Genomic DNA, 24,899 nt, shown 5'->3' with positions numbered 1-24,899 from the left:
TGAGGGCAATGAATGTACAAATGCGCTTTACACAATTAATGTATGTATGGATTGTGATAAGAGTTGTATGAGCCCCTAATAAAATGATTTTTTTTAAGTATAAAAAAAATAATTTTTGAAAATATTCAAAATAAAAAATGTTTTAAAACATTTGTTCCACAACTAAAAAAAGAAGAAGTGAGGCTGATTATTAAAGCAAAGATGGTGAGAATTTTCCTTATGCACTTTGCACATGTTACTAAAGTAGATCAATTCATTGACACAGTAGGTATAACAATCGGTTCAACTTAACAGATAGCTTTAAGATGGCTCAGTCCTAGATAGTACTCCATTTTGCTGTACTTAGGGTCAGCACGATTCAGAACTGACTAGACAGCACCTAAAAATATTAGTAACATCTGTGACAATGAATTCTTGTTACACATAGAAGAATGAGTTTCTCAATCCTTCTGGTTTAATGGAATTGCCAAGTGTCTAAATTTGCCAATGTAAGATATTAAAAATGTTCATAGCATTTGAGTGAATGCTATATAGCATCACCAACACTATTATTACTTTAAAATAATATTTGAAATATGACATGTGGCTAGAACAAATTTCAGTATCCCAAGTACAAGGTTGAAATGAAATGAAATCCCAAACAAAAAGACCTAGAATTAGAAAATCAAACATGAAGATCAAACTTAGCATAATTTAAGTGAAAGAACTGAAGAAAAAATTCAAACTTGAGGCACAATGCTGAAATATTCTATGAATAAACTATCCAATGGTATAGGATATTCTGCATCTAAAGAAGATGGAAAAAATAAACAGTCACTATACCAACAGGAACTACTTGATGTTCAGCGATTTCAATTAATAGCATATGACCAAGAACCAATGGTTCAGAAGGAAGAAGGTCAAGCTGCATTAAAGACATTCACCAAAAGCAAGGCTACAGTAACTGATAGAACACCAATTGAAATGATTTAACAAGGTGATGACACTGGAAGTGCTTATCTATGCCAAGTGATCTGGAAGACAGCTTAATGGCCAACTGACTGGAAGAGATCCATATTGGAAAATTTTCAAAGAAATGTTCCCCAGCAGAAAGAACAAATTATCAAACAATATCATGTATATCATATGTAAGTAAGATTTTGCTAAAGATTATCCAACAACGGTTGCAACAGTACACGGACAGTGAGCTGACAGAAATACAGGCAGAATTCAGAAGAAGTGGAATGAGGGATATCATTGCTGATGTCAGATGGATCTTGTTTCAAAATAGAGAATACCAGAAAAATGTTTACTTGTGTTTTATTGGCCATACCAGTATTGTATTGTGTATCATTAAAAAATATATATGGATAATATTGAGAATGGGAATCCCAGAATACTTTGTGCTCATGCATAACTTGTACATGGACCAAGAGGCAGTGATGGGAACAGAACAAAGGTTTAAAACTACCTGGTTTAAAATCAGGCAAGATGTATGACAGAGTTCTATCCTCTCACCCTGCTTATTCAATTTGTATCTGAGCACATAATCATAGAAGCTGGAGTGTTTGAAGAATGTGGCCTAATAATTGGAACAACTTAGCAATAACCTGTGATGTGCAGCTGGCACACCTTGCCTGCCGAGAGTGAGGAAGATCAAGGATCACAGCCTACAGTATGGATTACAACTCAGTAAGGAAAACCAAAATCCCCACAAATGAACCAATAGGTAACAACATCATAAATGGAGGGGAAAAAATTGAAGTTGTCGTGGATTTCATCTTGCTTGGATCCAAATCATTGCTAATGGAAGTAGTATTCAAGAGAACAAGGAAGTAGTACTCAAGAGAACAAAGGACGTACTGCATTGAACAAAACAACTGCACAAGACCTCTTTAATGTGTTGAAAAGGAAGAATGTTCCATTGAGATTATGATATGCCTGCCCAAGCAATGGATGTGTCAACAGCTTCATGTGCATGTGAAAGTTGAACACTGACGAAAGAAGACCAAAGAATTAATGCATTTGAATCATGGTTCTGGTGAAGAATTTTGAAAGTACCACAGACTTCCAAAAGAACCAACAAATTTATCTTGGAAGTACTTCCAGAATGCTCCTTGGAGACAAGAATGGGGAAACTTAGTCTCACGTACTTTGGACATGTTATCAGAGCGAACAGTTCCTGGAGAAGAGCATCATGTGTGATAAGGCAGAGGGGCAGTGAAACAAGAAGGCTCTGGACAAATGGATTGACACAAGGGCTGCAACAATGAGCTCAAACCTAATGAAATTACAAGGTTGGTTCAAGACTGGGCAGTGTTTGGGTCTGCCAAGTGTGTCAATGAGTTGGAACTCACTTGATGGCACCTGAGAACAACAACAACATTTTTGTATAAACTTTGTCTTGGAAAATGAAAAGGGCGGTTCTGCTCTGTCCTAAAGGGTTGCTATGAGTCAGAATTGGCTAGATAGCAATGAATTTGGTTTTGTATTTTTAAGCACAAGGTTGCCTGTTCAAACCCACTCAGCCACTCTTCTGGAAAAGGTAAATTTATATGCTCCTTTAATGATGTTCAGTCATATGAGTTGGACTTGACTTACTGATGGCAGTGGATTGGTTTATAAAGATACATTAATCTAATTTTACATTTTTCTATTGATCATACCTACCTTCCCTGGCTCTTTTCTTTCATCCTCATCTTTATCTTCTCCATCTTGTAATCATCATCATCATCACCTCTGTGCCATGGATAGATATACATTCCATGAATCATAGGCTAAATTTCCATTTAAAATCAATTAATTTAATAAAATAAATATAATTCTGAATGTAATAATATATTTATTATATACATGCTACTTTTTTGAAGCTTTGTGGCTATGCAATTAACAGTAACCAGCCAAAGAGTCAATCCGTATTCATTACAAAAATGTATACTCCTACTCTAAAGCTATTTAATCATTGTTCTATTCTTTCATAAAATCCAGTGCAGAGATTTTTCATTTAAATTCATCAAAACTTAGAACAGGTATGGAATTTGCCATTCAGAGAAGTCATGACTGTCAGGAAAAATCTTCAGATTATTTTTAGATCATAGCAATGCCAAGAAAATCTAGCTGTGCATAATCACTTCATGCAGAAAATAATATCGAGGGTTTAGGTTTTGTTTTGTTGGTAGGTCTTGAATAAATCACTGCGTACTACAATAACAAATGTTTTAATAAAGAATCCACATTGTAAGGAAAAGTTCGAACTACATTCTGTACAATGGAACTAACTCCCTAGAAATGAACACTCAAAATGCTTCAAATTAGTCCTTTCTCTGGAAAGACAGTGGTAGAAAGAAAATGGAGCTAAGCAATCCTTATACAGCATAAGTGTTGTTAATATCCCATTCCCTAGTGACACCAGTCAGCATTGTCTCATTGTCATCAAGTCAGTTTTAGGGGAAAAATGAATATACCAGAAGTCATATTTTCCTGAGAGAATTTCCTGGCTGTAAATGAGGTCTGGACAACATATTGGACCAGCAAGGAGAAAAGGCCAATTAACTGTGCACTTGAAGTTAGAAAGAGGGTAGAAATGGTAGAAAGGTGATAGAAGGATAGCTACTGTGAAATGAGTAGCTCAACATTAATGATTTCCCTGCCATCTAAGAGCTGTCTTTATATAAATTTAGTGCAAGAAGAGAGACGTTTTCTGAAATCTCATTTTTGAGGTGTCACTTGAGAAACTGTGAGAAGAAGGAAAGAGATGTGTAATAGAGGGTTGTGTCAGAAGACTCGAGTGTCAATTTTGGGTTCTTATAAGGCAGTATTCAGCCCAAACATATTACGCTGGTTCTTCTTAGAGAGTTTTCTGTGCATTGTATAACATAGTTTCCTTTCATTGTTGATCTCAAATGAGGTCAGCTGAATTAGGTGGATTATATGTTAGACTGTTAACTGAAAGTTCAACAGGTTAACCAGTCAAACAGAGGAAGAAATAAGACGTTTTTTACTCCTGTAAATATTTATAGTTCCAGAAATCAAACAGAGCAGTTCTACTCTGTCTTATGGGATGCAACTAGATGACAAAAGGTTTGGGGTTTTGCATTCATATCAAGGAAAAATATGCAAATGGGAGACTTGTTTGTGAGGAAGTAGAAACTTGAATTGTAGAGTCCAGAATCTTCATCAGTCTTTCCGTTTTTCTCTCTTCCTCTTTCCCTACTTCCTGCTTCCCTGCCTGTTTCCTTCGCTGCCTCTGCCTCTTCTTTCTATTTTTTCCTCTCCTGTCGCCCACCCTCTCCTTCTCATTCTCTTCCTCCCAATCCCCATCGCACCTACTTTCCTCTCGGTCAATATTACTCCTTTTGTCGGCCCTTGTACTTTATTTGGTTTTCATTTTCTTCTCTTGTTAACTTTTGATTCAATAGATACAGAAATGAGGGTGGCTTACTTTTGTCTGTGGGGAAATAAAAGTGCTTCCAATAATAGCACTGTGCAATTGCACATCTTTTGCAATGTTTCCTTGTTTCTACTCGAATAAAGAACACCAGCAGGGATGGATAATATTTAGGAATTATGGCATCCCTGTAACACAGCTTCCCATTTTGCTTACTGTATGACGTGTCATGTCATAGTTATAAATTTTCTGAATATAAAAGCTGTTGGATCAATGAAATATTTACATATACCTCTTAAATCCCTTCTAATTGCATTATTTCAAAAAGGAAAGTGGATTTTCTTTATCAAATGAAGCTTTTAATAACAATGTACTTTACTTGATTATAACAATTCAATAAAAATATTATATTTGTTACCTACTATTGTCAGATATTTCTTAAATTGAATTTTATTGAGATAAATTTTACCAAAAGATAAAATACACCCTGTTTAACTATAGACATTGATTTATCTATAAGTTTTAATGGGCTTTGCTGATATAGAGTTATACTATCTCAAACACAATCAAGATAAGAGTATAAGCCAACCCGAATATCAGTCGAGGCACCTAATTTTACCACAAAAACTGCATTAAAAATGTGCTGAAAAACTCGGCTTATACATGAGTATACATGATATATAATATTATAATCATCCGCTTTCTTTTAAAGAGGGTAACTCAAAAACTGTTTATCTTAGGGTTTCAGTTCAAACATTTATGGGTGTATTTCAAACAAAATGTGCTGACGCATGTCTTTGTGAGCAGTGGATGGTTGAAAGCAAGTTCCCCCAAGAATACATTTATGTTAGTTTGTTGCAAATTAAGGAAATGGAATGGGGATCTTATATGTCCTCCTCCAGCTCCAAACTGAGGCTGGGGATCCAAGCCCACATCTGCTCAAGGAGGAGTCCTATGAGGCCGAAGTCTGGCATGCCTCGAGCCCTCCAACCTTCTGTACCCTACTCTGACCTGACCCGAACCACCCTGCCGGGGCATTCCGCTGCCCTGCTGCATGCTACAATCCTTCCAAAGGGCACTGAGACCTCACAGACTATGCGCAGTATGGGGTTCTAACAGTGGAAATTCACATGCTCCCTGTCAATTTAAGAAACCTAAGGGGGTAGTTATGTTGTCTGCAGTACCTCTTTTCAGCCACGCTAGCAGGCGTTTATTCTCTGGCCCTTGGCTTTTGCCCTGCTCTGAGAAGTATTACAGAGATTTTTATTAACACTGATGTATATCTACAAGGCAGCCCATCTGCATGCCAGCTTTACTTGTTCGGTGAGCCAGAAAGGCCACCTCTTGTGTCTGACCTCACCACTACTTCCGGCTGGTCCCAATGGGGTGAAAATGAATGGTGTCTCCAAAATCTGGCCTTTTTAAGATGCTCTCCCTGATAGCACCCACCATTCCTTCCCTCGGGTGTCTCTCACACATCCCAGGGTTCTAGTACTTGCTGAAATATCCCATGGAACTCATGACCATGAAGGGTATTGCTGACATGGATACAGAGGCTGCATCCAAAATGTAGCCTGCTATCTTGATCAGTGGTTCTCAACTTGTGTGTCGCGACCTCTTTTTGGGGTTGAATGGCCCTTCCACAGGGGTCGCCCGATTCATAACAGTATCAAAAGTACAGTGATGAAGTAGCAATGAAAATAATTGTTTGTTTGGGGTCACCACAACATGAGGCACTACATGAAAGGGTCGTGGCATTAGGAAGGTTGAAAACCACTGATCTAGATGATTCTCCACATTCTCATCAAATTGGGCCAGGACTCAGGAACCTGTAGAAGCTGGTGAGTCTGGTCGGGAAATTGACTGTCAGCTCAAGTCCCAAGAACTGGAGCTCAAGTGGTGACAAGTCAAATGCAGGATCCAAAATAAGAGAGGGAAGTTTTTTGAATCTGCTCCCTGCAAGGTACGATGGCTGCGCGCGTCCAGGGTTTTTCTTAGAGCAGTAGTTGATGATTGGTGTTTATCAGATGAGGACCCAGCCCCAGTGTTCTCTGTACGCTCGCTTGGGAAGTGGGGTGTCACAAATATGGAGTGCTTCCCAGGTCTGGGGCTCTGATGAAGTGCTTTTGTGTCTTCTGAGGTCAAAAAGTTTGCGATCATATTGCCTACTTCTTGGTATCTTAAGTCTATTCTCCGCCAGTTCTAAGACACCAGGTTCTTGCTGTCCTTGTTCTCAGTAAAACAGGCAGCTGGTGGTTTACCTCTTTATTGAGTTAACAGCTTAAAACCAGAAGTTAGTTCATGTTTTTAACACATATCCCAAAGATGAAAGTGAATCTGCTGAATTTGTTTCCCCAAGAAAACAAAGGGTAATAAGTTACACAGAAGGTAATAAGTTGCGCAGACTCAAAATAGATCCCACCTAAATCCTGACTCAGGAACACAGCAGATAAAGCACATCAAAAGAAAACTGTGACCACAAGTATAGATTCTAGAATTCGTAGAACATCACAAATTCGAGGTCTGTTTCTATAAGGGTGATGAAAATTAATGAACTACACTGCAGGTACCTTAAAACAAAAAACCCTCCAAACAAAACTGAAATTTTAAGGGATTTGTGTGGATAGTTAAATTCGAGGCAGAGAAGTTAGTTCAAAAGAGTATAGTAACTCATTTTTTGTGATCCCATAGGATAATCTTTATAGAGTTTCTTAAGAGACACAGAACAACCACTAGTTTTTAAAAACAAGAAAATCTGCCTTGGGGAGACAGAGTCAAAAAAAGTTGCACAGCAATCTTTTTGTCCATCACAACAGCATATATGCTCATTCTTCGAGGGTAGCGGAGTCTACCCATGAGAATTTCATTGGGAGAACTTACCCAGATACCTCACACTTAGTCTTGTCCTTGCAGATTAATTTTTGTTCCCTAAATTCAAAGAAAACTTCAAAGGGACAGAATTTGAGTACCCGAAGGATGACAAAACTAGTATCCAAACTAGTTGTAAATTGAAGCGGAAAGAATTCTTTGGAGAAATATTAAAGAGATGGAAACACTGATGTCTGAAGTATATAGACCTAGATGGTGGAGAGTTAGAGAGAATGCTAAACATTTTGTTTCATGACGGTTTCCATAATTTTATTTTAATACTTTTTGACTTAACCCCTTGTATTCAATTTCTACCCCATTCATAAGCCACTGAAAATTGCTAATCCAATTTCCGTGTTTATCGTTTTACACTGTTTGGAATATCACACAAATGGAAATATACCATATATAGTCTCTGATGACTGAATTCTTTCTATTATGTATAATTCTGTCTAATTTATGCATGACACTATATGTTTCAGTTGAATATCTGAACTTTTTTTAAATGATCAATATTATGTGAACATTTCATTCCATGTGCATACCACAATTGGCTCAATTTATTCATCACTTAATGTCTATCTTTCCAAATTTGGCTCATTCATATAAAAAACACTAAATATATATTATTTAAATACCTAGGATGTGTTGCATTGTTGTGTATTATGTATATATTTAACTTTATAAGATTTTCCAAGCTCCCAAACTGATTATATTATTTTGTATTCCTACCAAGGTACTTTTTTAATTATGCTTTTTCCACATATGATTCAATAATCTAAATCTTAGATGTAGATTGCAAATAACTGAGATCCTTTATGTGAAGATGTTAGAGCGCATATCTGCTTTGGAAAATTGGAGAGGCAAGATTACCATCTGTGGCTTCCTGGAACCTCTTACGGGGCGACCAAACATTTCTGTAAAGAGGGAATTCTCTGAAGCACCTTTGTGTTTATGACGGCAAAAGCACCTGATCTCAACATCTCCGCAAATGCTGCTTCTCTCACCTCTTATCACACTTGCGTCCTGCCTTCACCTCGCACAGCTACCAAACAAACTTTAGTCTATAATTTAAATTTATTGGCATTTTATTGAAAAAGAAAGCGCTGCAAACTAAACAGTTAAACGGAGGCATGAATATGCAGATATATATTTAGCATTAAAATTCTATTACTGGTCATGCTTGAATCACTGAAATTATGGGTGAGAAGCAATAGGTATGTTCTTTAAACATTACTTTTTAATGTACAGCTTTTGAACAGACTTCAGTTTTCTCCTCCTGTGTGGGATGTCTAGATGCCAAAGGCCCAAAGCAGAGATTACATGGTTCTGTTTCACTGCCAAACTGGTCTGGCTGGTCATTTGTTTGGCTGCAGAACTCACTCATGGGTGGTGGGGACATATTTTAATCTTCAAATTTGAAAATAGAAATTAATTAAGGTACTAATCCACATCTCTGCTCTTACAGTCAAAAAAAATTCAAGCCCAGCTGAAGGAGCTTCGTTATGGGAAGAAGGATTTACTATTTAAGGTGAGATTCTTTGTCTTGCCCCTCTCCCCTACTTTATTAGCTCAATCTCTCAATTACATTAAATATGGTTAAGTTCACATTTAATTTTTTCATTTTCTCAAAATTATAGTTGGATTTTACTGTAGCAAGGATGTTTGCCTACATAATTAACAGAGATAAGTGCAAATCTGATTTCCTGGACAGAGCCTTAATCAAGGACAGACATTATTCCAAAATGTTTTAAAGTCCTTTTCTAACCTTCAGGTATTGGAAAGTTTATATTGCTGGAATGTTCAATGTTGGAAAATTTACATTAAGGAGAATATAAAGCATATCTTCAGGGTTGAAATTCTCTACTTCCAAATCTCTGTGTAAATGTCTTTATTAAAGAGTCTTAACATTGAATCAGTGTTGATTAATTTTGGTTATTGAAACTTTCCTTTAAAAGATTATCCCGTTAGTCTATAGACACTGTGGTAAACAGAATAATGATGCCTCAAATATGTCTACTTCCTAATACTTAAAACCTTTGCATGTTGCGTTAAAATGGGACTTGGCAGATATCGTTAATTCACGGATCTTCATATGAGATCATTTCTGATTAATCAGATATAGGCCCTACATGTAATCATAAGTGTGCTTATGAGAAGAAAGAGTGGTCTAAGTGACCCAAGTCAGAGAAGAAAAGGAATGGTATTTGGTCTCCAATATCACTCATTTTTGTAAATGGAGGTATTTTGTTGAAAAAAATCTCCTAAATGATATTTTAGCTTTGTCAGTTTCTGTACAAAGTGATTCTTTCATGTTTAAAGGAAAAGGAAAGATTGCTGATAAAGAGTTGACCAAAGATTCTGCTACAATGCCCTCATCTACTCATCTTTATAACAGAACCCCCCTCATTTACTTATCATCATGCCAAGAATGCACATTTTAGACTTTGTGTGTGTGTGTGTGTGTGTGTGTGTTCTAATTGTGGTAGGGTGGTAGAGCCTTGCATAAGTAGCACTAAATATCACAAGGCCACAGCAATTAACTCATATATCTTCAAAAATAAAACAAAAATATCCGTGATATGAATTTAAAGTTCTAAATCTCTGAAATGAGTAGTGGGAGGGATTCAATTAAAGTAATTTGTTCTTAGGTTAGATATAATTTTGAGATGGTTTGATGTCGGTTTGTTTGTTTGTAAAGATAAACTCTTATTGTGCTAGACAGTTTTTTGGAGAAACAAAACATGTATATATACATACACATATACATTTACATTTGTATAAGAAATAACTTTATATCAAGAAAGAATCGTATATCAAGAAAGTGGCCTCGCCCAGTCCAGCTCAAGTCCATGGGTGATACGCTAACTGCAGCCTCTCAGACTCATACAGGTGCAGTGGATGAAGCAGGTAGATGAGCAGGGCGGTGAATTGGGAAACTGGGAGGCCAATGGGTGCTGGATCATGAGGATCCAAGATTAGCAGTAACATGGCAGGGGTCCAACAGCTCCCAGGCACAGCAGGATAATGGGCCCAAATATTAGATTGAGACATGGGCCACCATCAAACAGGAAGGCAAAGAACAAGAGAGAACACTATCCTCCTCATTGTCGTTCTTATAAAAGGCCACACCCCCAACGAGTCACCACCAAGCTCTGACCTAATTCACAGACTACCTCCACCGGTACCATTGAGTTCATTGGAAATGTAACCATCACAATGATGAAGCAAACATTTCTGCCCAAATAGTTCATTTTTGTTTTAAAAATAATGGCATGTGCTGCCAATTGCCAGGAAAGAATTATAAAAAGAATTGTGTTTATTAATGTTAAAGAGCTAACTTTTATTTAGAAAGATTGCCAGAATAAGTAAATACTCTCTGCTCAAAAAAGCAGTGAAACCCTATTGACTGCTCAGGATTGGAATGATTTCATATCTTTGATTCTATTTGGAGCCCTCCCTTTTGCTTATCTCTCTTTATTTGTATATGTGTGTGTGTCTTCTTTAAAAAATGCCAACATATGAAGGACTCATATATAATATATATATAATATAACAATCTGGGTGAAATCTATTTAAAAATCCCATCATTCAGAGCAAATACAAGCAGTAAACTGTGACAATTAGAAGTAGTCCTTTTGCACTAGACCTGATCTGCTTTATCATTACCTTCTGTCTATGTTGTAATATTTTTAAATAGAATAAAATATGGATCTGTAATGCCATTATTATTTTAAATAATAGTCACAGCATTTGCTAGAATATACATATGTCAAAATTTACCTACATAACATAAGGAACCCTGGTGATATAGTGGTTAAACTCTTCAATGATAAAAGAAAGGTTGGCTGTCTGAAACCACGTGCCTCTCTATGGGAGAAAGATGAGTCAGTATGCTTCCATAAAGATTGATAGACTTGGAAATCTTTCTGGCTATTAAACTCCTTTCTATAGTCTCTTTGGTTGGAATGGATTTTACATTAGCAGGTTTATGTACACATTTGTGTTATGAGTTTAATTTGCAATGCTGTAAATGTTACTATTAATTTAAAGGGAGTTTTAATTGAATATATATATAAATGGAAAGTGATTCTCTAACATTGTTGGAAAGTGTTGACATTGATAAATACTATAGTTGCTTTTTAAGAAAATTACAACTGTTTACTTTCCCATCATTGGGATCAAAGGAAAAAAAAGGTGTTTAATTAGACTCCTTTCATACTGGCCATTCTAATTGAACCAATGATAAATAATGGAATAAACAAATATATCCAATCAGCAAAACAAAATTTGTTGCTTTGACAGATTATAAAAAGGTAAATTAGTGTGTTTTTTTAATTTATCATCAGAATGATTACTAAGAAATTTATTTTAAAATGTAAGCCACTTAATATCCTTAGCCTATCTCTTTTTCAGGGGAGAGAGGTATATTTTCAAAACAATTTTCACAATGTCCCCAAATTACCCAACTCCAATGCATCAGTTAATCTATTAAGTTGGATAAGAGAGGTAGTTTGAATTTCTTGACCTGCTTTTCACAAGGAGACATTGCCAAATTCATTTGAAAACTAATTCTGAATTATTTTATGAATCTTGTGAGCCAAGGGTTAGGCATGAGCATCTTCAAGGAATTTTTGGAAAAATGGAACTGAAAGCCAATGTAATTTTTTGTGAAAATTTGAAGCCTAAACAGAAAAATAATTGAGCATATATTTTAGCCAGGATGTATTTCAGGAATTAAATTTCTCTGTAGAGACTGAATTTTTTTATGCCTTTGTTGAAGTGTTTTTCAATCACTCAATTGCCTAATATTTAGTCATTTTAAATGATAAGTGTAATTTCAAATCACATTTTATATCATACTATTAAACTTATGAATTAATTTTAAATATTGCATAAAATGTTATGATAAATATGACCCCCAAGTGTGTATGTGTATTGAATATTACTGCTTTCACCTAGATATTTTACCTTGAATCAGTTAAATTAGGAAATCTCTACTTAAATATGCATAAATCTCATTACCATGTATACAAAACTTACTTTTCTAATATTTTATAATATACGTACCTTAAGTTATTTATTTCTCTCTTCTAAACAACTAAGGTGCTATGAGATGTGTGTGAGTGTGTGTGTGTGTGTGTGTGTGTATGAAAGAGAGAGTTGTATGGCTATGTGTAGAACATGAGCTTAACAAGTGATACATTTCCGAAACATATCAAGATAGTATATAAAGGAAAAGGGATTCAAATATATCATGTGTGTCTGCTCCCTCCACTTTTTATCATTTTCTCTCATTTCCTGTGGCGTCCTTGGTGATGGGCTCTACATTTAGCCATTTGGCTGGCTTTCCCTCTGAACTTCTGCCCATTCTCCTTTTACTTACTAGTTGCAGTATTTTTTAAGCAACCTATTTTGCTCTGGCGCTGGACACTTATGAATGCACTGCAGTATCTAGCATTAATTAGTAGTATTTCTAGACAATTTCTATGAATAGTGTCTATGTATAATCTAACAGCCCAGTATTGCAAGAAATTCAATTTAAATATATTACATTTGCTTTAAGTAAGGAAATATAACATAATAGCTTCCTATGGAGTGATTCTGATTTTGTGATCATTCCTGTTTAATTATTGAGCAAAATCACACAAATAGTGCCATATATTATTCTGTGTTTGAGGTAAAAATTATTAATTGAGTACTGATTTCAAGGAGTATATAGTCTATTGATAGAACTATTATTTTGTCATATTAGGCACTTAATACTTTACTTATTGATCTGATATGTGCTGTTTCAATGGAGCCTGACCAAAACCATCCTGAGAATAGGAAAGATGTTGTGCTATCCATTTTACATTGATATTATTGAAGACAGAAGATGCAACCAAAGTAATTACTTGCAAAGGATATTTATAATAAAATGGAAGATGTCATATGTATTATATTTATTGATTTTTAAAAAGTGAATTCACTTGATGGGGGATCTGAATTAAAATGTATTTGGCCGAGATTTAAAATTATTCCTTTGATAACTTTTTGTTCATAGCATTTATGTCATTAAGTCAAAATGCTGATTAATTATGTTGACATACATGGTGATAGAACAGATGGAACCATTTCTTCTGTTACTCAGACAACAAATTAGCTTGTATTCAAGATAGTTTTCCTAGAAACTTACCCTGTCAACTCAGTCTCTCTAGACACTGCTGTCTGTTGCTGACAATGCCCTAGCCAAAGACATTTCTGTGCAGGAATTACAACAAGCTTTATGTTATTGCCTGGTGTGTCAATCTTCTGTAAGGAAACTTTGTAAAGCACTTGTTCTGTAATGTTTGAACTCTTTTACACAGGCATGCCTTATTTAATTGTGCTTCATAGAAATTGCATCTGGTTTACAAATTGAAGGTTTTGTTAACCCTGTTGTGTACATTTTTCAAATAACATGTGCTCATTTTGTGTCTCTGTGTCACATTTTGGCAAATCTTACAGTATTTCAAGCATTTTCATAATACTGTTGCCCATTTAACAGACAAAGGTGTAGTGCAAACCTAATATTTATATGCACTGAGAAACCACAACAAAAATAACTTGGGGATTCAGTTGAGTGTGATAGTCATTTTATTGTAGTGGTTTGGGACAGACCTTGCACTATCTCTACGTTAGACAGGTCCTCTGGAGGGACATAACCAGGACACTCATAATTATATATATACTTATATAGATAGATAGATAACATAAGAAATAAAGAGTTAATTAAATTATAAAGCAGCACAAATGGCTCAGTGCAACTCACTCCCATGAGACAGTTGTGAGACGCTGGCAATCCTTCAAGACTTGAGGGCCACCAGACAGTCCTCTGTAGAGTAATTCAGGATATCCGGGCACAGGCAGCGAACAGGAAGGCAGGTCACCAACAGTCAGCCAGATGACAGGATACGACAGGCCCCAGTTCAAGAGATGTACATTCCAATGGTGGGGTGAAGCAGGTCTTGACGGAACCTCAAATTACAGTGACACAAACCATGAGTTAGGTGTCCCACAGGTAGTGTAGCTTGCAAATGGAGGCACAGAACAAGCAAAGCAGCTGCACACTGGTCCTATGATCAAAGAACAAGAGACAAGAAAGGCGAGGCTCACTGAGCCATTTATCTCTCCGCCCTCCAATTAATCCCACGTGTCCATTGGCCAGGTTGGCACAATAAACCTTAACTATGTCAGTCTCCAAGGTATCTGATTACTTATGGTAATTTGTGTGCGTCCATTTCTGGCTAGTTTACATGTTATTTATCCACATGGTTAATCCACTTTTAAAATGAGCAAAAACATTTCCAGAGCAATTTGTTTATTACAAGTATCAGTTTATCTCCAGGAAAATGACATTTGGCCCCAAAATGAAGACACCTTGCAGTCGAAGTTTGAGGGGACTCTATAATTTTTTGTGTGAATATAAAGGCTTTAGAGATTTCAAAATGTGTATTTTTTTGGCTCAAAATGCCTCAGATACATCAGGTAATATTGTTCACATGTCATGGGGTGAGGAAAATAATCAGGACCAGAGAGATCAAATGAGTTGTTTAAAATCATCGTTCTGCAGAATTTGATTCTAACCTAATTGTTTTGATACTTCCATATACCTTACGAGGAGCCCTGGTAGAGTGTTAGGCTATGAACTGTGGTTTGCAGTTCAATTGCATGAGCTACTCTGAGGAAAGAAAGTGAAGCTTTCTGCTCCATACAGATTAACAGCCCTGGAAACACAACGGAGCACTGCGAGCCTGTCTTGAACGATGGGTGGGGATTGATTCCATGGCTAGGAGTTTGATTTTATGGATTTCATTTCTATTTTCACAGTAATATTTCTAATTATTATGCTATGGTGATTTATAAAATTTATATTTTATTATTATTTTATAATACAATCAAAAATTGTAAATTAGAGCATGCCTAGCTTGAAATATAGACCAGGGGAAATGAAACATTTCACAATGTCTTTGGATAACCAGAATTCCTATTATATTTCTTTGGAATGTCAGCATGCTCAGGACAAACATGCTTTGGGTTTAGAATTGTGAATTCCTTGTGACAGGATGTCCTTTTTAAGCTTCCCCTTTTCTGTGATTTGCTGTCATGTTAAGGATTGGGAGTTTGCTTTTTGGTTAGAATATTTAGGAGAGAATTGATCAATCTTGTCAAAAAATCAACTCTGTTTTTTAGCTTTGTTGCTACTATGCCTAAAACAAAAATCTAAATGGCCATATTCCACATTATCATTGTTTAACAGGTGACAGGTTGCATATAAGGATTTTCAAAGGGCCGGCATGCTTCATAAGTTGTGACAAATTAAAATTTGGTAAGCTTTTATTTTCAAAAATAAAGAGAAAAGTCGCTAACTACAGATATTGTGAGTCATTCAGAGTAGAGGACTTCTCTGAGTAATTAAGGAGGGGAAGCACAGCCAAGTGCTAAAGCGACAACTCTGTGAATGCACAACTTCCCTTTAAGTCCCCTGACTTCACGTTTGTTCATTTGCGCAAAAGTGTTAAGGAAAGTATTCATTTTGTTTCAGCGAGATGCCATTAAACTCTAGCAAGGGGCTTAAAGTCAATAAACGCATTTCCGGAGGATATCGATTTCTCAATATTTGTTCTGACTCTTTGTGTGATTGCACATGAGATTTTTCTTGAAGGAGACTTTGTATAATTTATCAGTTTGTGAAATGGTTTGGATCACCTCCCACTATTAACGTTTTAAAACTTGCTGCTTTACAGATTGACCCTCACCTTCTGCCATTCCGAGTCTCTGATAGCAAGTAGTCTTTTTTGACTGGCATTCGTAAACAGTCTTTTCTGAATGATATTGGGCATATTTTATACCTGTTCTGGTTTTGATATTTAAGGTGTATGCTTTAACTCTAGGCTGCTATTAATGTGGGAAATTTGAAATTATTTATAACTTTAATGTACATACATTTTAATTTTCACTAAATGTATAATCAGTGTTTTGAAAACTGTTATTATAACACTTGACATAAGAAAATAAAATATTTTAAGTGACATCAGCTAGGGTTTATAAATATATTTAAAAGTATAAAATAGCTACATGTCCCCATCCTGCACCTGTGCCTGTAACAAATCTGGCTGGGCTCATGGTGCTGTGCCCTATTGAGGCAGAAAAGAAAAGAAAATAAAAATCTCAGATTCCCACTCATTCCACGGCTTGAAGCAGCTACTGAAAGACAGAGTTGGCATTCAAGGTACAATCGACTTGCCATTTCTGAATGAGTCTACATATTTGTCATGTAGCCAGTTTTCAGCAGCCAGAGAGCTAACTTGACAGGCTTTTCTCATCGCTGCTCTCATATTTCAGTAAATAATATTTATGTTTGCAAACACTTTGGAGAGAAGTGGTCTGCAGGGTAAGGGATGCTAGAGAATAAGGGCAAGTTCTGCAGAAAAATAAATGAATGCAAACTAATTTTAAATTACCCTCGAGCACTACATTACCTGAACCACAATACCACCAAGGGTCCTAGAACATGCGTCCGTCCTTAGACCTGGAAAGTGGGCCGAGCATTTTGTTCCCAATTTATTCCCGTCATGCGCTCATCAGATGCCAAACCTGTCTTGGTTTCATAAGCTGCCCTCCTGCTACGAGAAGCTCACGGTGCTGTACTGGGTTCAGTGACTTTGCACATGGCCTTCCTTGGAAACTGTGTAGAGCAGTGGCACCAACATGAGACCTTAAACTACATTTTCTTCTGTGTAAATCCCCTGGAACAAACAAACAAACGAAAAGCACAAACCTCTGGCCATGGGATCAATTTCAGCTCAAGTAGCTCCCATGTGTTACAGTGTAGCCCTGCTTCGGAGGGTTTTCTTGGCTGTAACATGGACAGCCTATTCCTTCTTTGTAGTCTGTTCTTAGTCTGGAAGCTCTGCTGAGACCTTTTCAATGTGGGTGACCTTCCTTGCTGGCATCTCACATACTAGGACATAGCTTACAGCATCTCAGGAACACACACGCTGTCACAGTATGACAAACTGACAAATATGTGGTGGAAAACCAGACTCGTTGCTACTGAGCTGATTCTGACTCAGAGTAGTCCCAGAGGACCAGGAAGAACTTCCCCTGTGGGTTTGCAAGACGGTAACTCTTCACAGGACCAGAAAGCCTCATCTTCCTCCCACTGGGGGCTGATGGTTTCAAAAGGCTAACCACTGGTTAGCATCCCCACAGATGACCAAGAATGCGACCAGGAATTCAATTCACAATCAGTGCTCCTGGAAACGGCAGTCAGGAGGTGCATTGCATTGAGTAAATCTGCTCTACGAGATCTGTTTATAGTGTGAAAAGCAAGGATTTTATTTTGAGGAGCGAGGTTTGCCGGCCTGAGCCATGGTCTTCTCAGTCACCTCACATGCGTGTGAAAGTTAGAGGCTGGCTAAGGAAGAACAAAGAAAAATAGATGTCTTTGAATTATAGTTCTGGAGAATAGTATTGCACGTGCCATGCACTGACAAAAGAACAAACAAATTTGTCTTGGAAGAAGTACAACCAAATGCTCGTCAGAGACAAAGAGGTGGAGACTTCATCTCCTAGACTTTGGACGGATTGACAAGAGATACCAGTCCCTGGAGAAGGGCGTCATGCTTGCTTAAAGTAGTGGGGCGTCGAAAAAGAGGAAGGCCTTCAGCAAGATGGATGGATCCATGGTTGCATCGATGGGTCCAAATATAAGAACAATTGTGACGATGGCACAACAATGAGAGTGTTTCCTTCTGTTGTGTCCAGGGTTGCTGTGGGTCAGAAGCGACTAGGTGGCACTTAGTCTTTACAGAGGCAGATAATGAGTCCTCTCTTCTGTGACACTACAGAGAGTAAACCACCAGCCTTTAGTTAAGTACAAACTGTTGAATGATCCAGAGATCTCAAAACTGTTTAGGATATTACTATTTCAATTTTAGACACATCCACAGCCTATCGATGAACTGTTCTTTGTAGATCATAAATAAGGCCTTATTTTTTTTTTCTTAATGTGAGAATTTTTCTTTCTCTTTTGAGAGCACTGACAGGCCAACATGGTTTCTTCTCAGATATCATCTTAAGTGTAAATTTTTAGATTAAAAATGGCCTTTTGTTGAGTCAAATAAAAGTACTGCTCAGGGATGTCCTGAAAGAGGTTTTTACAGTTCTTAAAATATAGAATAATTGCAGGCAGGGTTCCAGAGAGTTTTGTTTTGCTTTGCACATAAGGAGTGAGAAGGAACAGTGAGGCTAACAGTTGTTTCATTCATTACATGGTTTTAAAATGCCCTGTTTTGATATTACATGCCTTTATTGGTAATGTTTGTAATTTTAGAAAACAAGAATTATTCAGTTTTTCCCTTGAATACTTCTTTTGACAACACAATTAGATATGGTCCTTTTTCATGATGAGATTTCCAAAAGTTTATTTGTGAATCCATTTAATTTTTTCCCTAAATCCATTGTTGTTGCTGTTAGGGGCCATCGAGTGTGTTCCGGCGCATAATGATGGTGTGCACACAGACGCAAACACCCCCGTCCTGTGCCATCCTCACAATTGCTTCCATGCTTGAGTCCACTATTGCAGCCACCGTGTCAGTCCATCTCCAGAGGGTCTTCCTCTTTTAGGCTGTTCCTCGACTTAACCAAACATAAGGTCCTTTTACAAGTTCTGGTGTCTCTTGACATGATGTCCAAAGTATGCAAGACAAAGTCTTGCCATTCATGTCTCTAAAGGGCATTCTGGCTGTATTTCTTCCATGACAGATAATTTGTCCTTTTAACATTCTATGGTCCAGCCAATATTCTTCTCCAGCACCACAATTAAAAGTGCATCCATTCTTTGGGGCTTCCTTATTCAATGTGAAACTTTGAAGCAATTGAAAATACCATGGCTTGGGTCAGGTGTACCTTAATCCTGAAAGGAACCTCCTTGCTTTTCAACACTTTAAAGAGTCTTATGCAGCAGATTTACCTAATGAAATGCTTGATCACTTGGCTGTTTCTTTTGTGAGCATTGATTGTGGATCCAAGTAAGAAAACCCTTGACAACTTCAACCTTCTCTCCATTTCTCATGATGGTACCAATTGGTCCAGTTGTAAGGATGTTAGTGTTCTTCACGTTGACTCGTGCTCCATACTGAAGGATGTCACCCTTAACCTTCATCAGAAGCACTTCACGTTCTCACTTTCAGCAGGCAAGTTTATGTCATCATTATACTTGAATTACTCGTCAGCTTATTAAACTATGTAAAGGGAAAAACACATTTCAGCCTGTTACAGGTAGTATCAGTCCCAATAACTCTACCATAATGTGTTAGTCTGGATACATTAGAGAAAAAAATCCACAGAAACTCATATGTATAAGAGAGTTTTATATAAAGGGTAAGCACATCAAGAAAACATCCTAACCCAGTGCTGCCAAAGCCCACAAGTCCAACATTAGTCCATATATCCAACAACAATCCACAAAGTCCTCCTCCACCTCACAAAACACTCACAATGATACTGACTGCAGGAGGAAAGCTGAGTCAGTGAATGTGTAAGCATCTCAGCGCTGGCAGGGTTCTCCACACGGCTGCTCCAGCACCCAGGGCTACATCAGGGTAGGTCCATCCTTGGGGATGTCTTGCAGGAAGTGAGCCTTGCCAGTTGAAGCAGGGAACTGGCTAAGACAGCTGCACCCTGGTCTGACCATCACAAAGCAAGAGACCCGAGAACTTGAAAGCCGAGGCTTACCAAGCCATTTATCTCTCTGTTCTTCTGTTAATCCCACATGTGTTTCTCAGCCAGGTTGGCACAATACACTTTATCTCAATAAGGATGTAGAACTTCAGAAGACAGGATTAGGATCGCTAGTTCATAGTTCAGCCTGTTACAGGTAGTATCAGTCCCAATAACTCTATCTAGAAATACCTCTTTTAAAGAGATGAGTCCACTGATTGGCTGTGGGTTTTCCATTGTCATTTACTTAACTCACCGACCGCACTGCCATCTTGTCAATTGTGGCTCAGCTGCCCTATAGGACGGAGTCAAAATGCCCCTGTACAACTACAAATCTTTGTGGAAGTAGAAAGCCTCAACTTTCTATTGGAGAGTAGAAATTCTGACCTTAATCGTTTTGAAATTCTGACCTAAAGTTAGCATCCCAATTCATAACCCACTATGCTACTATAGCTGCTGGTTGTTGACATGTCAGAAAAACTGACTACGTAAGTTTCTAAGAACTCAAAACTAGCTCATATTGAGGGACCGTGTCATACCTTTGATTCTGCTCTCTCGAGTGCTGTGTGCAGGCTCACTGCCCCAACTGCAGCGTGCTGGCTTTGATAGGCTTAGTGAGTCAAATGCACAAATTCCAAAAGCAGATTTTTGTTTGTATTTTTTATTCATCTAAAATTCTAACTGCTAGAACATTCAGCTCCTTTCCGATTAGAATTAAAGTTTCAGATGATAACTTGTGGCACGTGTGCCCACAGTCTCACAGATCAGCCTGGCTAACATCTGTGACGTCATGACTGGTCTCTGCACAATCTTCTCTTAGGGTGCCTGGTTTACTCTTTGGTTGTCTCCCTTCCTTCTCTCTTCTCTGGGTTCTCCTGCCTGGGCCTCTTTGGAAGGAAACAATACGTTCCTCATGTACTTGTTTTTAATTGCAGAAAGATTTCATTAGAAATATTTTAGCTAAAGGTAGAACTCAACTTCCTGGTAATTAGGGAAATCACATAGAAATATGCATTGTGCCATATTTGGATAGGATATAAAAGTCATTTCAGTGCTCTGAAATAATTCTACTTTGTTGGAAGTCGTAATTTATAATCACCAACACCTATGCTAATATTTATTCACCATTCCTTAATAAAGTCTCTTCTCTTATTAAAGTCAATACTAGCAATATGTCCAGGTTGCCCAAAAACATTGCTACCCCATTTCCAGAGATAACCTTCCATCCCCTATGAATCCAATTCTAATTCATAAAAGTCCTGTAACTGTTTTTATAGGAAAAGGAAAAGAAGAACTACCTTATACTGTTTCTAAAGCTATCATGGTTTAAGGAAGCGGATTTCCTCATATTCCTTCTGCAGGGAGGGGGTTGAGTTTAAACCATGACCAGATCCCAGTCCTCTAATGTCTTGTCTGGCTATCTAGAAGGTATTCAGAGAAGAGGGAGGAAAAAGGTTCGAACACACTGAGTGAGTTCATTTCAGAGTTACCTACAATATGAATCATGCAGATTGGTACTGAGGCTCATCTGAGAGTTTGCTGCTGGACAGAAATTCAGAAGTTTCATACAGCTGATGGCAGAACATCTGTTATTGGCTGATTTTTGTAGTATTCCCCCCCTTTAGAAATGGTGCCCATGCCCCCCCAAGTCCTTGCTGTGTCCTTGTGAACTGGCCAGAACTCCAAGGTAAATTCAGTCACTTGTGGAGGTTACATGCATATTCAGTCTGTACCTTTTTAGTGCCTTCCCCTCTTCCCTGTGTGGGGAAAGATGGGCCGTCTGCTCATGGAAAGGTTTACAGTCTGTGAAAGCTGAAGGAACAGCTCTATTCTGTCCTACAGGAGTCTGAATTGATTCAATGGCAGTCTGTTGTTTTTGTTGTTAATTGTTATTAGGAGTCCTAGCACTGCATTGCATGCTTTAGGAGCCATAGGAAATTGCTCTAACAAAGTTGAGTTTACCATTCTAATTAATACCTATATAAAAGTTCTTGTTTATATCTGGCCTAAGCATCATCTACTGAATATTTCATACCCTTCTTATGGTTTACTAAATGTCTCTTCATATTAAAAAGGAAAAGGAAAACAAAACAAAACAGGAGATCCAGACTCCTTCATAGTCCTTTCACTGCCGTGTAGCAATTCATCTGTATATTAACTTGGGATCAATAAGGGTCATGTCCACACTCACTTCAAACGTACTTGGCAGGATCAAATGACATTAGCAATGCTGTTCTACCATACAAGAGTGTTCTCCATACTCCTCTACCAGTGTTTGCTTTATGCTTTGGGGGTTTTTTGTTTATGTTTTTAAGGGGGAGGATGCATTTCTCAAGAAATTGGCAGGTCACTACAGGAAACAGTGTGGGAACCTGGTCATATCTTCTCTTCTCTGGCTTGTCTATTCCATGAGTCGGTGTTCAGGCATGCCTTCACACTTCCATCCTTTTTTTACGCTATTCTGACATCAACCATTCCTCGCAGGGCAGTCTACCTCTATGCTGGGTTTGAGAACTCATTGCAATATCCACACAGATCTGACAGACAGAACTCACATTAAGGGGAATTTATAAACTCATAGTTAAGAGCAGTTAATAGGTTACCACAAGTCAAGACAAATTGTAAGGATACAGTCTTATGGTCACAGCAACACCTCTCATCAGCAGCACCAAAGTCTCAGTCAAGTCCACAGCCTCTTAACTACATCGTTCCTTGGCTTCTGTCTGTATGTGCCAGAAAGCCAGCCCACCTGTAACTCTATCCCACAGTCTCAGATGCTCAGGCTCGATGAGGAAAATGTATCTCACGGTGTTGGCGCTGCTACTCTGAGCTCTTCAAAGGGTCCCGGGATTCCTCCCTGTGTCCCAGATGACTCTTATACTCTGAGAAATGGCTTTGATGGAGGAATGGTTGTCTTTTAGTTGACTATACACCCAAGTCACCTGAAGTCACACCATTTAGTAAAGTCATCTAAAAGAAACCCAAAGAAGCAAACGCACCATCCACTAAGGTCAGGATTTAACTCCACCTTAATTCTGTAACAGAGAACTCCCTCCAATGAGGGATCCCAGCCACAGACATATTATGGCTAGAAACTCAAAACTCTCTGCCTTGAGGGTATTCTAATTCATGGAGAGCCTGTGGTGCAGGGTAGACTTGCCCCTGGGGATTTCGGAGACTGCCACTCTTCTCGGGTGGAGAAAGTGTGCTCTTTCCCCTGCAGGCAAGCTGGTGCTTTCAATGGGCTCTCTTCTTTCTAGCCATTAACTTATTCCTACTTGAAGAATTAGCTTCCCCTCCTTTCAGTCCTGCCTCCTATCACTCCCAAACGTATACTGACCCAGTGGAAAATGAATGCCTGAATGGTATCGTCTGGTTGACCTCTTCCCCCACCCTGTCCTCCTGAGCCCCGTCAGGAAAAGAGAAACCTCCTCAGTGGGAATCCAAAGTTGAAGAATCACTTTTCTTATTCTCATTCGAGAAAGAATCACATCTTCTGACCTCAGGCTCTCATATTTTCAGTCCCTGGTTGTGTAAAACCACATTCGAGGTACTTTTCTTCCCTACGGAAAAGGTACAGCCCTGGAAGCCAAGGAGAGAATAGCTGATCCTCGTCACTGTTACAAGAAAAAAAGAGCAGAAGCATTTTCAAGAAATGAATAAAAGCATATTCATTCATTCATTAAAAAGGCAAATGAATCTTGAGAAAACTTTGGAGAGCACTGCTCTTCGTTTTTCATATTCATTAGGCAAAAAATGTTTAAAGGCATAATAGCTTTTCAAAACTTAAATGGTCGGGATGTCGGTATATATTCCAGATAAAGATTATCCACGACATTTTTTACTCAAGAACACTTCATGCAATGCTGTGCCATGATTGCAGTTGACCATTTTCCGGCATCACTGATCAGATCCCCTTTCACCCCCTTTTCACATGTTGTCCCTGGGAATGGACGTTGGGAATTCTTCCTAATATTAGTTTTATAAGAAGTCTTTGCTATAATCCTTTGTGCCTTGATTTGTGCTATCTTAATCAAATTTATATGTTGATTTACAGCTAAATGATTCATTAAAACTTCCAAAATAGAATTATTAAAATTCTCTTTCAGCTTACATATACTATTTCTCTCTCTCTCTCTCTCTGCTGAAGCTAGGATAAAGCTCCTACTGATTTATCTCTGGGAATCATCTTTCCCTCTGATATATCCTTCTCTCACGGGTCCTGGGCATAGCTTCTCATGCCAGCCAGCATGGCATGTACTAAGAGTGACATGTCACCATGCAAGCCCTTCTGACTGGTCAGCAGACCCACTGGTTCTGCTTTTGTCTTTTCTCTTTGACTAGTTATAAAATTAAGGGACTTTTGACTATAAGGGGCGATTGGTATAAAAAGAAAGGAACATTGGTAGAAGATGTGTAGAGCATTATATCCAGAAATGTTGCTAAAATGAGTAAATCTCTCATTTTTACATTCTGTTTAATACATAATTTAAGAAGGATAAAATTTGAGGTGCTATTTAATCGAGTATAAAACTTCCCTCATTTAATGTTACCTATTTGACTATGAGAGATAAATGGACTCAAACATTCTGGGTAATAAGACAAGAAAATGGGAGCCGTTGATCTGATCTTACTTACGGCGCTGGTAGTTCTGTGAAAAGCCCCATTAGGTTTAGAAGCTTACGTTCAAACCTGCAGGAGAAAATGGCGCTGTCTGCGTCCGCAAAGGTGGACAAAGCCTCAGAACTCCCCCAGGGCTGCTGTGAGTTGGATGACGGTCGATCTGGGAAATGATATGGATTGAATGGAGTCCCCCCAAATATATGTTGCAACCTTAAGCCAGCTTCCTGTAATTGTGACTTTGTTTGGAATCAAGTTTTATTTTCCTGTGGCAGTAAGATCATATAAGAGTAGTATG

At 37.9% G+C, this 24,899-nt stretch overlaps 1 protein-coding gene across 3 annotated transcripts in view; it reads left to right on the top strand.

The window, feature by feature from the left end:
- Nucleotides 1-24,899, top strand: part of LUZP2 (leucine zipper protein 2) — a 598,898-nt gene that overhangs the window by 420,254 nt on the left and 153,745 nt on the right. For all 3 annotated transcript variants that reach the window (XM_004708247.2, XM_045291093.1, XM_045291092.1), the window contains exon 7: nt 8,703-8,765. In XM_004708247.2, the coding sequence (XP_004708304.1) occupies nt 8,703-8,765 (63 nt within the window). The remainder of the gene's footprint in view (nt 1-8,702; nt 8,766-24,899) is intronic.

Source organism: Echinops telfairi, unplaced genomic scaffold (genome assembly GCF_000313985.2).
Source record: "Echinops telfairi isolate 266 unplaced genomic scaffold, ASM31398v2 ScPeMD7_60;HRSCAF=208, whole genome shotgun sequence".
In the NCBI taxonomy this organism is placed as follows: domain Eukaryota; kingdom Metazoa; phylum Chordata; class Mammalia; order Afrosoricida; family Tenrecidae; genus Echinops; species Echinops telfairi.
The sequence above is the reverse complement of the archived record's forward strand: the minus strand, read 5'-3'. Positions and strand labels throughout refer to the sequence as shown.